General features: G+C 43.3%; 1 protein-coding gene across 1 annotated transcript; it reads left to right on the top strand.

Annotated features, from left to right (window-relative positions):
• Positions 1-10628: 10628 nt before the first annotated feature.
• Positions 10629-13156, top strand: LOC308162192 (uncharacterized protein). The gene is made up of 5 exons (XM_080536313.1): positions 10629-10928; positions 11019-11145; positions 11750-11953; positions 12165-12236; positions 12865-13156. The coding sequence occupies exons 1-5, from the start codon at positions 10677-10679 to the stop codon at positions 12966-12968; spliced, it is 759 nt and encodes a 252-aa protein (XP_080392439.1). The 5' UTR covers positions 10629-10676; the 3' UTR covers positions 12969-13156.
• Positions 13157-13891: the final 735 nt, after the last annotated feature.

Genomic DNA, 13891 nt, shown 5'->3' with positions numbered 1-13891 from the left:
CGCCTCCGCCTCTCCCTGGACCCTAGACAAGTCAGCACTTCCTCAGTCCGCCTACAACCCCGCCCACTGTCCCACTCCTCACCCAATTACTCCCACTGTCCCACTCCTCACCCAATCAGACCCCTGGAACACGTGTCCGAGCAGTGGCTTCAAAGTGATGCCAATAAGCTGAAACAATAGACAATGTTTGAGCCCAGTGACGGACGGATGGATGACAGAATGGCGTGTGTGTGGCGAAGAGACACAGTGCGGTGGGTGGGAAGCAACACTCGCCTATGAATCGAGGATGGCGAAGCAGAGTAGAATGAACTTATCCCTGGACGCTGAGCTCGGATCAGTTTCTATCCCACTCTCATCCAAATGGTTCAACCTGGGGTGGGGGTGGTGAGGGGGGGCGGAGGAGAGGCTCATCCTGGAACCCGAGTCAGTGCATCCCTATGGCATTCCAACAGGCTGTTAGAAGATGGAGCCTCACCTCAAGACAGAGCTGCCCGCCCCCTCTTCCCCTGCTATAGTGGACGTTGAGGCCCTGTTGACCCCATCTTAATGTACGTCACTGTAAGAGTGGAGTTGATCTTCATCGTTTTACTTTGATTGCGTACAAACAGAATGGCTGTCTGGTTGTAATTCTTTCTTTTTTCTTTTTTTTTAAGAGTTCATGTAAATGAAAGTTTATGAATGAAATTAAGAATATAACCTGTTTAGCTCTTCAGAGTGTTGCTCCAGTTAAGTGCTACCAGTTATCAGTGTAATAATCATTAGCCAGTGGGGCTGGCTTCCTTTTGCCTGTCAAAGAGTGATACGTTTATATACGCAGTCTCTCCCTCCCTCCACTGTTCACTATCGTACTGACATGCGTTGCATGGTATGATAGGCCTCCATCTGCCAGGCTGAGTAGTGCAGATCTCCCCCATGTGTGGGCCTATACTGTGAACGCTCATCTATTGTGAATAACTCAGAAAGCAGTGTATAGTCTTAACTTATTTATTGTAAGTGATCATATTATTTATGTAGATATTGTTTATTACTCACTGTTTGCGTTATGAAATTGAGATGCTCTATTGTACATTAAGAATCACTGAAGTTGTGAATTTATTGTTCTGTCTATTGTTTTTTGTTTTGTTTTTATATATAAATGGACTTGTGGCAATTCTCTCCCGATGTCTCTGACTGTGTGTGTGTGTGTGTGTGTGTGTGTGTGTGTGTGTGTGTGTGTGTGTGTGTGTGTGTGTGTGTGTGTGTGTGTGTGTGTGTGTGTGTGTGTGTGTGTGTGAGTGTGTGTGAGTGTGTGTGAGTGTGTGTGAGTGTGTGTGAGTGTGTGTGAGAGTGTGTGAGAGTGTGTGAGAGTGTGTGAGAGAGAGAGAGAGAGAGAGAGAGAGAGAGAGAGTGAGAGTGTGTGAGTGTGAGAGAGAGAGAGAGAGAGAGAGAGAGAGAGAGAGAGAGAGAGAGAGAGAGAGAGAGAGAGAGAGAGAGAGAGAGAGAGAGAGAGGCAAGCCCATGGGCTGGCACCAGGTAGTTGGTAACGTTGCGTTGCTCTGGCGCAAACCTCTGGCCAACCTGCGATCTACGATACAACATCGGAAAACTACAGAGACACAAACAGGAAGAATGCTGCTTGGGCGAAGGTGGCAGCCGAGCTTCGTCTACCAGGTTTGTGAATAAACTATTAAAAAGCTTAAATGTCGAGGCTGCTCGTTAGCTAATGTCGTAAATTCCTAACCTGTTGGCTACTAAAATGAAGAACAGTTATTGAGCAGTTTAAGACCATTTATTCAAAATGCAAAAGTACACAGACATCAAAGATGGACGCTGGTCTGGCAAAGAGAGACAGAGAGAGCGAGAGGGGGAGGGGACAGAGAGAGAGAGAGAGAGAGAGAGGGAGCTGCTTGCTCAAGAGGTGAGGGAGAAGAGAGGCAGGGCCAGAGCCCACATCCTTACTTATAAACTTGGTCAAGATGCAGTCACAGCCAGTGGTCCTATCAGGTCAGGGGGAGGGGCCAGGAGGTAAATACCTTGCCCCACAGTCAGGAGCAAACATATAGGCCCATTATTAAATACAAATAAACTACAGATTCCCCCCTCGGAATACCCAGAGGGTGTTCCGAAACTAAATGACCACAAAACAAAAACAAAAACACAAAACCCCACCGACTGTAACTAAGAAACCAAAGAGAAAAAAACAAAAAAAACAAAAACAAAAAATAAACAACATGTTCCAATAAACAACAGAAAAACTACATCAACACACAACACAAGAAACATAATAACACAGACCAACCCAGCACCAGTACCAGCAACCAAAGATATCATATAAACCAAATACAAACAATCAACAATAAAAAAGAATCCTAAAAATAACAATACAAATTAATCTAAACACAGTACATCATACATATTTCAACACAAAAACTTCCAACGACCGATGTTTTCTTTGTCCTTGAAGCGTCAGGGTCAGAGGTTGCTAGCACTTGAACCCAGTTGGAGAACAGCCTTTACCGCTGTCTCAGATTGATAACACTTTCATAGTCAGGAGCTTCCATTTTCGTTGCGCTAGGAACAGAACCTCTTTCCTATCTTTGCATAACCACCACATCACTTCTCAACTGACATCAATCACACAAATACACAAACAATACACAAATAATGACATTCAGTTATCATAACCCATAATTCTCCAACAGTAAGCATAGGACAAAGGGAATGCATTAATGCATAGATCTTCACCTCAGGTGAGGACTAGTCTTCTGAAAAGTTCATTAACGTGGACTGAGTGACTGATTTTCCAAAAACAGTCAATGAGGCCCTGCCTCCTAAGAAAGTCAAAAATCATGTCTGCTATAATAGGTGCGCCTATCTTAGCAAAGTAAGTTTCCCATGCCCCTAAGACCGTTTCCAGCCATGCTATCATCTGCTGTCCATTCCCGTCGTTCCCTTTGATCTGCTGCTTCACTACCCTATTCATAGTCTTTAATCTTTTCCTAACTGGTCGTCGTCCGTCAGTGTCATTGAGGTTCGGGCAGCCGCCTGGTCCCCTCCCACGCTGATCAAGGTCTGGGGAGTCGCCCTCAGCATCATCTGAAGCATGGTGCAGGCACTCGCCAGCATCCCCAGTAGCACAGGTGTCCAGGCTTTGGACACTCCCAGGCTGGACCTCCAGACTGTCAGCACTCTCTGCTTCGTTGGTTTCTGGTTCATTGGCATCTGGACAGCTTTCCACTGTCCCCTCGGTTTCAGGCACTGCCGGTAATGTCACTGGCTGTAACACTGGCATTGCCACTGGCTCTGGCAACACCACAGCATCTCGTCGTAGCTCCTCCTTCTCAGGTTCTCTGGGGACCTCGGCACCTGTTGGCACAACATCCTGCCTACTCTGTACATCCACCCCCCTGTCCACCACCCGTGGCCCTATTGGGGTAGGGATATGCCCAGACACCACTGGTGTACCCACTCTGATGTTGTTTCTCCAACAGACCCCACATTGACCTAAAGCATGGTCAATCTGTTCCATCAAATATGGACTCCAAAACCCATATTTCTTGGTAATCTTGCGTCTTACCTCCCCCCTAGCCACATGTGCTAATCCATGAGCTTCCTGTATTAACATGCCTAATAAATCTGAGGGTGCTACAACCAACCCCTCATGATTCCTCCATAGACCTGTGTCATCCTGACTTGCCCCCCTTGCTAGCCAAACGTTCTTGTCTAACATAGTTGCTCTACTCTGTAACATCAATAAATCCTCAAGTGTGACCATGCCCTGTAATTGCTTTTCATGTGTGACCAGAAGACCTTTACCTGCCTTGTCTGCTCCTGTAATGGCTTTGGCTGCATCTTCTGCAGCCCTGTTACCTTGTGTGACATGTGATGAGTCAGACCTGTGTGTGGCACACTTCACTATAGCTAATTCCTTTGGCTTCATCATGGCTTGTAACAGCTTCATGATCTGTGCGTGATGCTGTATAGGCGTACCATCAGTTCTCTTAAAACCCCGCCCCCTCCATACAGCTCCATTAAAATGACAAACATTATGTGCATAGGCAGAGTCGGTGTACACTGTCACTCTCCGTCCGGTTCCCAAGTTGCATGCTTCTGTGAGGGCAATCAATTCAGCCAACTGAGCCGAGCAAGGCTGAGGAACTGCCTCAGCCTGTTCTACAATAAACTTTGAATTCTGTGCTTTAACTAAGGAATACCCAGCGCACAACGTTTCTCCTACCCCGTAACAAGACCCATCAACCCAATATTCTATATCAGCTCCCTTTAAAGGCAAAGCTTGTAGGTCTGTTCTATGCTTAATCACTCTGGCTGTCGATGGAATCTGAACACCGGATGGCACCGTCACCTGACAGCCGTCAGGTGTGCATTTTACTGTACAGTTCAATTGGCATAGAGCATCTCTCCCTAGCAGCCCTGTTGGCGTGTGTTCTGACACAAGTGTTGACAGAGTTGCTCTCTGTCCCTTGTACTCTAAGTCTACAAGCTCAGTTGTAGGAATCAGCTGTTTAATTCCCTCAAATCCGATTGTCTTCACATATTCTCTAGACATAGGGAGGTGCGTGGCGCCTTCAGGCTTCTTTGTCACCACCAGCTGGCACCTCCCACTCGGATCTTCCGGGCACCCCTATAGGCCAGCTGCTGGGCCTCCGTAAGGGTTCATCACTCCTGGAGCAGGTGTAGTAGGGGGCCAATATCCTCCTCCTTGGCTCCCCCCTGCGCCCCCCTGGGGCCTGTTGCAGCAGGCACAGGCTAGATGTCCATTCTGGTCGCATTGGCATGGTTCTAGCATCTCCTTCCCTGCTGCTGTCCATCCCCCTGGTGGTGGTCCTTGGCCAGGCTGTGTGTACATCTGGTATGGAACCGCTTGCACCCCTGGTGGCCCTTGTGGGTATGGATACCCCCCTTGTGGCCCCTGTGGGTAGGACTGGTAAGTAGCAGGATACCCCCCTTGTGGCCCCTGTGAGTAGGACTGGTAAGTAGCAGTCTGCACTCCAGGTGGCTGTTGCTGTGGGGCTAAAGCCTGCACTCCCTCTATGTTCCTCTCGCTTTCAGTCAATTGCAAATGAGTCAATATTCTGAGGGATTCTTCGTCTCGTGCCTTCTGTATCTGAATGTTCTTTCGATATAACTCAACTTGATGAGCTACGTGGTCTATATAAACAGCTTTGTTCATGTGTCGTAGCCCCACCACTTCTGCTAGCTTATCCTTAACTGGGGTAGGAAGCCCTTCTTGTATTTTTTCCCTGATTATGGATTTTTCTAAGGGGTTATCTTCAGCGTCTTTCCCTGTCACACTTCTCCATTGAGAGGACACACGGGCAACATAACCCCTGGGATTCTCATCCCCCCCCAGTGGCTTCACAATGATATTGTCTGGGTGAATGTGAGTAGGGTAGATCTCCCTGATTGCTTTCCACAGTTTGCCTCTGTTTGCTGCGAAAAGCTCTGGATCATAAACTGATGTATTGATATATCTATGAAGTCCTGCCTTCATCAATATTTCCTGCATTGTATCCAATCCTGCAATAAAAGCTAAGAGTCTTTTCAGGTCTCCCATCGCGGCCTGCGTTCCTGTCAGTATCACGTCGACCTCTCGCGTCCACGAATGTCCTCCCTCTTGAAGAACGGGGAGTTTCTCGATCACTTCAGACAAATCTGTATGATGCCACGGATGATATTCCATCTTGTTACCCCGAATCAGCACTGGACAGTTCTTTAATGTATTTGATGACATTCGGTGACAATCTCCCTCTTTCTCCGGGCGTCTTCTCCCACCTTTCCTTTCGGCTGTGGCTATCATCTTCCTGACCTGCGCGTTGTAGCCTCCATCTGCATTGTCGTCATCACTTGAGTCTTCACTGCCATCTTCGCTGTCATCTTCCTCGTCACTCCTGTCGTCCCCTTTTCCCCTTGGCTCCTTCTTCTTCTTCTGGGAATGATCCTCCAGTGCCTTAGCATATGGAGGGGGACTGGGGGCAGGACACAGGTCTGGGGATGAAATGTTCAGTTTCTGTTCCAGTGTTCTGGCCAATTCTTTTTTCTTTTCCGGTTCCATCTGAGCTATTTTCTGTCCCTCTACCTTAAATAGATCTAAAATAGCTAACTCTAACTTGCGTTTCTCTGATCTAATCTTTCCTCTTTGATGTGCTTTGTGCCCATTGATAAGTATCTCCAATGTTGCAATTAATTGTAAATTAATGCTGCCCTCTTTCGGCCACGGCTGTTCAATGTATGCCCAACGGCTATTCCATTTCGTAGACATTTTGCTAATTTCCCTAACAAGAGGATTCATTTTTTCCACTACAGCCATAGGGGATAACGTAGCCAACATTCCACGATGTTCACTAATATCTTTTAACAGCTTCGTGGAATTCGACCCCATTCTACTTTGCTCAATATGCTGACAATATTCTATATTAGATAAGGTGTACGCTTCTTACAACCCACCTTATTTTGTCTTGTTTGCTAAACAAATGCTAGTCCAATATAACTGTATTGACCATCCCCACAAAAACCCTGCAACTTCAGAATAACAGACTTGCCTCTTGTGTATGTCAGTGCAGTATTAACTTAAATCTAATAGCTGTGTAAGTACTTTATACTTAAATGTGTTTCCTAATTGTTTATGAATGTGTCACTTAATTACTCATTCAATACTAATTACAGTTCTGGTCAACACAATTATTAAATCACAAAAGCTGGTCACACCTAAGTATTCACCGATCCACAAAAACCCTTTTACTGCTCAACTATCAAATATGTACTATTCTGCTATTCCTTAATCAAACACTGTGGAAATGACCTAACTAAAATAAAATATGTAAATTACAAATATTAATTATAACCTGTAAAGAAATCGACTTGTTATTTGGAAAAGAATGAATGATTAATTATTAATTACAATCTGTAAAGAAATCGACTTGTTAAGTGAAAGGAATGAATGATTAGTTAGAATTATTCATTGACACTTCATTGATGTAAACCTGTAAAGTCAATTAGCTATTATCAACCTATCATTAGATTGTCACAAAACAATTGATCAAAGTTTTGTGAAAACAGAGAAATAAAATGATCTGAATAATTAATTCAACCAATTAGTAATTAATTAAATTAATTAAAGTAATTTAATATAGAACATTTACGAACATCATCAATGAAGGAGGGTTGTATTTCATCTTTCTACAGAGAGCCAATGTTTTAAAAATGTCTTGTCGTATTTCGTCCAGCAGATGGCGCCAAGCAACCGACTTGCGTATCGATTGCGCATGCGCCAGCGCCTCCGTGTAAAAATGGAGTAGGGGAAGGAGGGGCCTTCTCCTCTGAGGGGAAACCCGCTGTGGACTCCCAGATCAATCCTTACAACATAACATTGCTTTTCCACAATAATGCCATCTTCCACGACACAACCTCACGATTATCCCTCAATCCAGTTAGACTATTATTTATCTCATTCACTTTTAACAAACAATGCTTAAACTTTAAACTACTTTAAAATACCCCAATGATCAATTCACTATCTTTCTATCTCTAAATTACTACACAACCTATGTGAAATGATCTGTAAGAAATAAGGAATGTAATTAATCAGTCAGGTTCCTTTCTAAAGGAATGCTTTCTAAAGGAGTGTTTGTTTGCAGAGGCAAGAAGAGGGGGGCTACAACCCGTTTCCCTTGAAAAATCACCGCGTGTTTGTAGCCTGATGTGTGAAAAGGCCAGAGGGCAGAAAGCAGGGGGGTCAATTTAACAACCCTTTGTCTAACCTCTGGGGAAAACCGCGCCCTCTGTGCGTGTCTTTTCTCCGGACAAAGGGCAATGGCGTCTATGAATGGATTCTATGACACAGTTCTGAAGAATTGATTTCTTAATCTACTTCAAATAATGCTCTTATTTACAAAACAGACTCCATAATCCAGTTACACTTTATCAAATTTCAATTTTACACACATCAGACTCTTTTCTGATCTAATATACTTACAATCAATAATATATATCAGTTTGTTGCTGGCAGTCTACACTTTTTCATATAGACACTATTAGAGTCCGTCTTCCTCTAATACCGAATTTTACACACATACACGATATTCCATAACACCATGCAAACAATATCTATTAGTTACAAAAATAGACTACACAATATTACACAAAAAGGCGAATTACAAAATTCGGCCCTTATCACCAATATACCAATCTAATCGTATATTTACAAAAACGGGCTTCTTAACCCGGCTCTCACCCCCAGTTTAAAGACTATGAAAGATGTGTTTCCTTTTCCAACAAGTTACTGTACTTTAAACCTTAAAGTTGAAGGTTGTTTTTAGTCTCAAAGAAAACGCTTGAAAACCCAGCTGTTGCACACGCGCCCCTAGCGGTTTAAACAGAAAATAGCGCTATTTTAATTCTTACCGTCTGCGCCGTGGATTCAGCTTAAGTTTTCAAACGTAGATTCTATAGACCTCCTGGCTAGCTCGCCATCTGTCGTAAATTCCTAACCTGTTGGCTACTAAAATGAAGAACAGTTATTGAGCAGTTTAAGACCATTTATTCAAAATGCAAAAGTACACAGACATCAAAGATGGACGCTGGTCTGGCAAAGAGAGACAGAGAGAGCGAGAGGGGGAGGGGACAGAGAGAGAGAGAGAGAGAGAGAGGGAGCTGCTTGCTCAAGAGGTGAGGGAGAAGAGAGGCAGGGCCAGAGCCCACATCCTTACTTATAAACTTGGTCAAGATGCAGTCACAGCCAGTGGTCCTATCAGGTCAGGGGGAGGGGCCAGGAGGTAAATACCTTGCCCCACAGTCAGGAGCAAACATATAGGCCCATTATTAAATACAAATAAACTACACTAATGTTTAGCAAGCCGTCTGTGTTGTGTCGAAATAAAATTAACAAATGCCTGGTTATGTTATAAATCCTGGTAAATCTTTTTTTCCTTTAACGTTAGCTATGCTATGTGTGTGTGGCCATCTAGTTCAAATTCGACTTTCAATCATGTACTGTAGCCAGCTATTGAGGTACTACTCTACTACTAAACTGAAGTGTGTGTGTGTGTGTGTGTTCAGTTAGTGACAAGTGTAGATGAATGAATGAATGGACTTTATTGTCATTGCTACAGTACAGGTACCAAACAACGAAATTTAGGAGGGGTGGCTCCCCTGGTGTTAGGAAAGGCGGGGGGGGGGAACTTTTTAGAAAAAGAATAAAAACACAAGAAGGTAAGGAGCTGGTTTACATAAATAAAGGCTATGTACACAATCCACTGTACTATACTGCACAGATAGTCAACTAGGGTTGTCATATTGCACAGAGATTAGAATGACAGTACAATTAATGTATGTATTGTTGTTCTTTTCAGAAGAAAGATGTAGGAGGAGGTGGCGAAGCCTCAGAGACCAATATAGAAAGGAGAGATGCGAGGAAAAAAAAGAGTGGTTCGGCTGCCACAAACAGCCGACCATGGCGGTTTTTTAAAATGTTAAAGTTCCTTGAGCCGTTTATGCGGCCGCGCCCGACGAGCAGCATCGTCATGGATGAGCAGGAGAGAGAGCAGGTCAGTGTATCAGAAAGAGAGATAGATGAGGAATGGAGACAGGAAGACACCATGTTTGCGCTGTTTGACTTTGACTTCACTCACAGGTCCTCTCCCTCCCGCCTTACCATTCATATCCAAATTAGAGGCCAGCCAATCAGAACTCCTACAGAGAGGAAGGGGGCAGCCAATCAGAACTCCTACAGAGAGGAAGGGGGCAGCCAATCAGAACTCCTACAGAGAGGAAGGGGGCAGCCAATCAGAACTCCTACAGAGAGGAGGTTTTTTTCGCGAGCGCAGAGGGAGGATATGGAGCGCACGAGCAGCAGATGGGATAATACACTTTTGTTGAGTACAAAATAGATTTTCCTTTGCTTAAATTAATAATTATTTGGGCGATTAAGTTCATGCGTGTGCAAAAAAAAAAATCCCTCAGCGTGCACAGAATGTAGTCACAAAAATAGCGAGTGATAAATACGATGGTTTCAACACCAGTTGCTCAGTAGGAAAAGAGAATAGATGGACATGCTTTACTTTCAATTCAGCAGAAAGGAAAACACAATGCACAGTAGTAACGCTAACGGGAGAGACACACATTATTAGTTGGGAGGAACACGACCAACCTGAAGACATACCACCCTGATATGTGTTATGTTGGTATATAAGTTAGCTTACGTTAGAAGAAGATAGCTAACGTTACCTAGCAAATACTTAGCAACCTTTCAAGTCAACTTGGCGGAGCTAGTTAACATCATTATCTTCATTAGCTAGGCTAACTTACCGCAGTCTAGCTTGCCTTGCATTCAGCTGTATTGGCATCGCTTTCCATTGCCAAAACTAGCCGTCTAGCTAAATTGCAAATCTATTGGTTGTAAGATTTCACAGTATGTGGGTGTAACGGATTACGGCTGATCCGTGATCTGTACGGATCGCCCCCCACGGTTCGGCAGGCATGTGTACCGCGGATCAATTGCAAAATGTTAATATCTCTTCTTGTAAATCACAACGTAGAGTTGCCATGAAAAGATAGACACGACAGTTGCGTGCTTTGTTTGACTCTAAAGCGCAATGATAGGTTGATTGTGAGAAGGGGGGAAAATCCGTTTTTTAGATTACTCACACATGAAGCTGTGAATCCACAACAAAGAGTCTATCATGGCGAGTGCTTGTAACGTTGGCGGCGGAAAAGAAGTCGAAAGGGCTCCCTCGTCATTTAAATCCCATGTATGGGAGCACTTTGGCTTCTCTGTCAATTATAACAATGATGGAAGAAGGGTGGTCGATAAAAAAGTTGTGGTGTGTAGACATTGTGCAACGAGAAAGACGTATAAGGGAGGCAATACGTCGAGCATGGCCACACATTTGACGCGACATCACCCTGGTGTGTTGACGGGAGGCACGAAAAAGGTAGCTCGACAACTTCTGATAATGAATTAAATATTAACACTGCACATAACAAAGATCCTGTTGCTGTACTCAAACCACTTGTTTTCTCAGCAGTCTTCCCAACATAAGCTGTCCCCTGTCAAAGTGGAACAAGACGATCATCTCGCAGATCAAACGGATACCTGTGTTTCATTTGAAGAGGTGGAACAACAGGACAATCGTCTCGCAGATCAAACAGGTACCTGTGTTTCATTTGAAGAGGTTTTCCTTCCCAAAGAGAGTAGTTCTTTATTGACTATCAGCAATTGGTGATTGGTGGGCCTATTTGTAATAGTTACAGATGAAACAATCAGTGCAAGAGAGAATGTACAGTACTACTGGATACAGAGGTGAAGCATACAGGTGTATAGAATTTAGTTCCAGCACATGGAAAATCCCCTCAGACCTTCTCATCCAATGTGCTTTGAGAAGGTGAGGTTTTTGAGATTCGTCCCTCCTAGAATAGTGAAGAAAGTATAACATACAGGTATAGAGGATAGTACAACTCTATCTGTCTCTCCAGGCTCAAGCTGTGGTTCTGGTTCAAACCGGTAACTGTGTTTTTAAACTTAATTTAAAGAGGTTTTCCATATTGAGTAGATTGCGTCTGTTCCTATTTGTATGATGTCTATAGAAAGTAGTTTTCTATTAAGCATGAACAATTATTGATTTCTGCCTATTTGTAATAGTTTGATTGATTAAACAATCAGTACTACTGGATACAGAGGTGTAGCATACAGGTATAGAGGATAAAGTATAACATACAGGTATAGAGGATAGTACAACTCTATCTGTCTCTCCAGGCTCAAGCTGTGGTTCTGGTTCACCTGAGGAGGCTGGACCTCCTGGGTCGTCATGTTCGGGGTCAGGGGGAAGTTCAGGTCCAGCTGCACAGTTCTGGAAGAAATGCCACCAGGCTAGGTGCACAGAGTTCATCTTCTCAGAGCTCACATCACGTTTGAACAGCATCAGTGAGAGGATCTTATCGCAACAGGCCAATGAGGAAGGTGAGATCATTGAAGACAAAGTAGTTTCTCATCCAAACACAGCAAGGGAGCTGTACGAAACACATAGTAAACTTTGCCCACTGTTTGCTGCTGTCAAATGATCAAATCATAGCTAATCATACACTACTTGTTGGATACTTGCCTCTAACATACATTTATGTAAGTTCTTGTTACTTATGTTTCTAAAAACAATGGTAATCTCTGCCTACAGATTTCAACCTGTCGATGAAAGTGCTGGAAGCTTCTGGGATGCTGCCAGAGATATTTGCCAAGAGAGACCAAGGTAAATTATTTACACTAGATAACTGAGAGCGAGCCCATGATGGCCTGACCCTCATTGTGCTCATGCCTGATGTGAAAGTCAGACTGAAGCACACACATCTCAAGTTGGTAGTTGCCCCTGCATGAATACCTGGAAGTGCTGGGCATTGTGGCTGGTTTGCAATAGGTTTCATCTAGGTTTAAGTTATCTAAATAACATATTAAAGTGGCATGAGGTAGGTTTGATGAAAACTGTCCCCTAAGTGCAATTACCCTCCTTATTCAAACCCTAAACCAAACAGTGCCCCTCTCTCCCCTGACCTTGTTTCATGCCATATCTTCCTCTCAACATCAGCCTAGCGTAGCAACTTACTCACCAAGGACCACTGATTGTGTTATAAGGAATCATTGTACAGCATTATTATTTTTGCCATTGTTTTTCTGAATGGAATTTTGATGGGATAGAGATTGTCTCAGCCAATTTCACTGCCGAATCGCTACAGTTAAACCAGGGTCATTTGCCAATATTTGAATGATTCAAACTTGCCTACTGCCACTATAAAGAGTGAATTGTTATTTACAATCTGCCTGGCCAAGAGGTAGACATACCTGACCCTGTCCCATGTCCTTATCCCTGTTCCCTTGCTCAGAGCTGGAGAAGAGACTGAATGAGCTGCAGAAGGAAAGTGAAGCGCTGTGGAGTGCCAGGTGTGCCATGAGAGAAACCAGTGTCATAAGCTTCACCTCCCATTGATGGAGTTTTGCAGAAGCTCAATGCAACCACAGGCTAGAGACCTCATTCACTATTCATAAGGTGTCCTAATTGAATGTGAATAATTAAAAAGTTGTCTGTCTGTGATATTTTGTATATATTCTACCTTGTTTACACTTGTTTGTTTCTAATCATTAAGTTAGATGAGGCACATTTTATGTAACAATTGAACTCCTTGTTTTAATAAAGTGGATCAAATGACCTGCTATGCTGTATGCTTGCCGCCGAAAATAGGATTTAGACAACATTAGTTCAAGTTTATGATGCATACTCACTAGGTTTCACATAGACAGGCTATAGACGTCTGTGCATCATCTGTGTGTGTGTGTGTGTGTGTGTGTGTGTGTGTGTGTGTGTGTGTGTGTGTGTGTGTGTGTTCAGAATATATTTATACAGCTGACAAACCTGAAGACAATGGTCATGTTTTGAAAATGGTCATGTTTTGAAAATGCTTTAATATTATTATTTCAATTTCATTCTTAATAATCCATGATTAATGTTGTAGTTATTTGGGTAAAACATATGGGGACAGATCATACCAATGGTGCAGGGTAGTGGTGGTCTAGTGGATATTATATATATAGTGGATAGTGAGTTGGACTAAAAATTGGACTAAAAATTTGGCTATGCAGATTAGAATAATAACTTAATTTATAAAAAGAAAAAAAAACAGCTCTTCAGATCTGTGATTCAGTTAAGGCTAAATCATGTTTAGCCCTGGAAAAGTATTTGTGTACAGGCCATTATGTGTTCCCTATGCAATCTAGACAAGGCACTTTGAACTGTTGAGACACAGTAAAATGCCAATAATTATTTATATTAGTCATCATGGTTGAACCTCAATTGATATGTATACTAGAAGTGTTGTTGAGTAGATTGGTAGTGAAGAAAGAAGCATCCGCACA

The sequence above is a fragment of the Nansenia antarctica genome (assembly GCF_963989245.1).
Source record: "Nansenia antarctica genome assembly, chromosome: 7".
Taxonomy (NCBI): Eukaryota; Metazoa; Chordata; class Actinopteri; order Argentiniformes; family Microstomatidae; genus Nansenia; species Nansenia antarctica.
The sequence above is the reverse complement of the archived record's forward strand: the minus strand, read 5'-3'. Positions and strand labels throughout refer to the sequence as shown.

Excerpts from the sequence above, each read along its gene's own strand:
- LOC308162192 (XM_080536313.1), top strand. The coding sequence starts at position 10,677 with ATGGCGAGTGCTTGTAACGTTGGCGGCGGAAAAGAAGTCGAAAGGGCT. Across the intron at positions 11,146-11,749 it reads TCGTCTCGCAGATCAAACAG|GCTCAAGCTGTGGTTCTGGT; the intron begins GTACCTGTGTTT and ends CTGTCTCTCCAG. Across the intron at positions 12,237-12,864 it reads ATTTGCCAAGAGAGACCAAG|AGCTGGAGAAGAGACTGAAT; the intron begins GTAAATTATTTA and ends TCCCTTGCTCAG.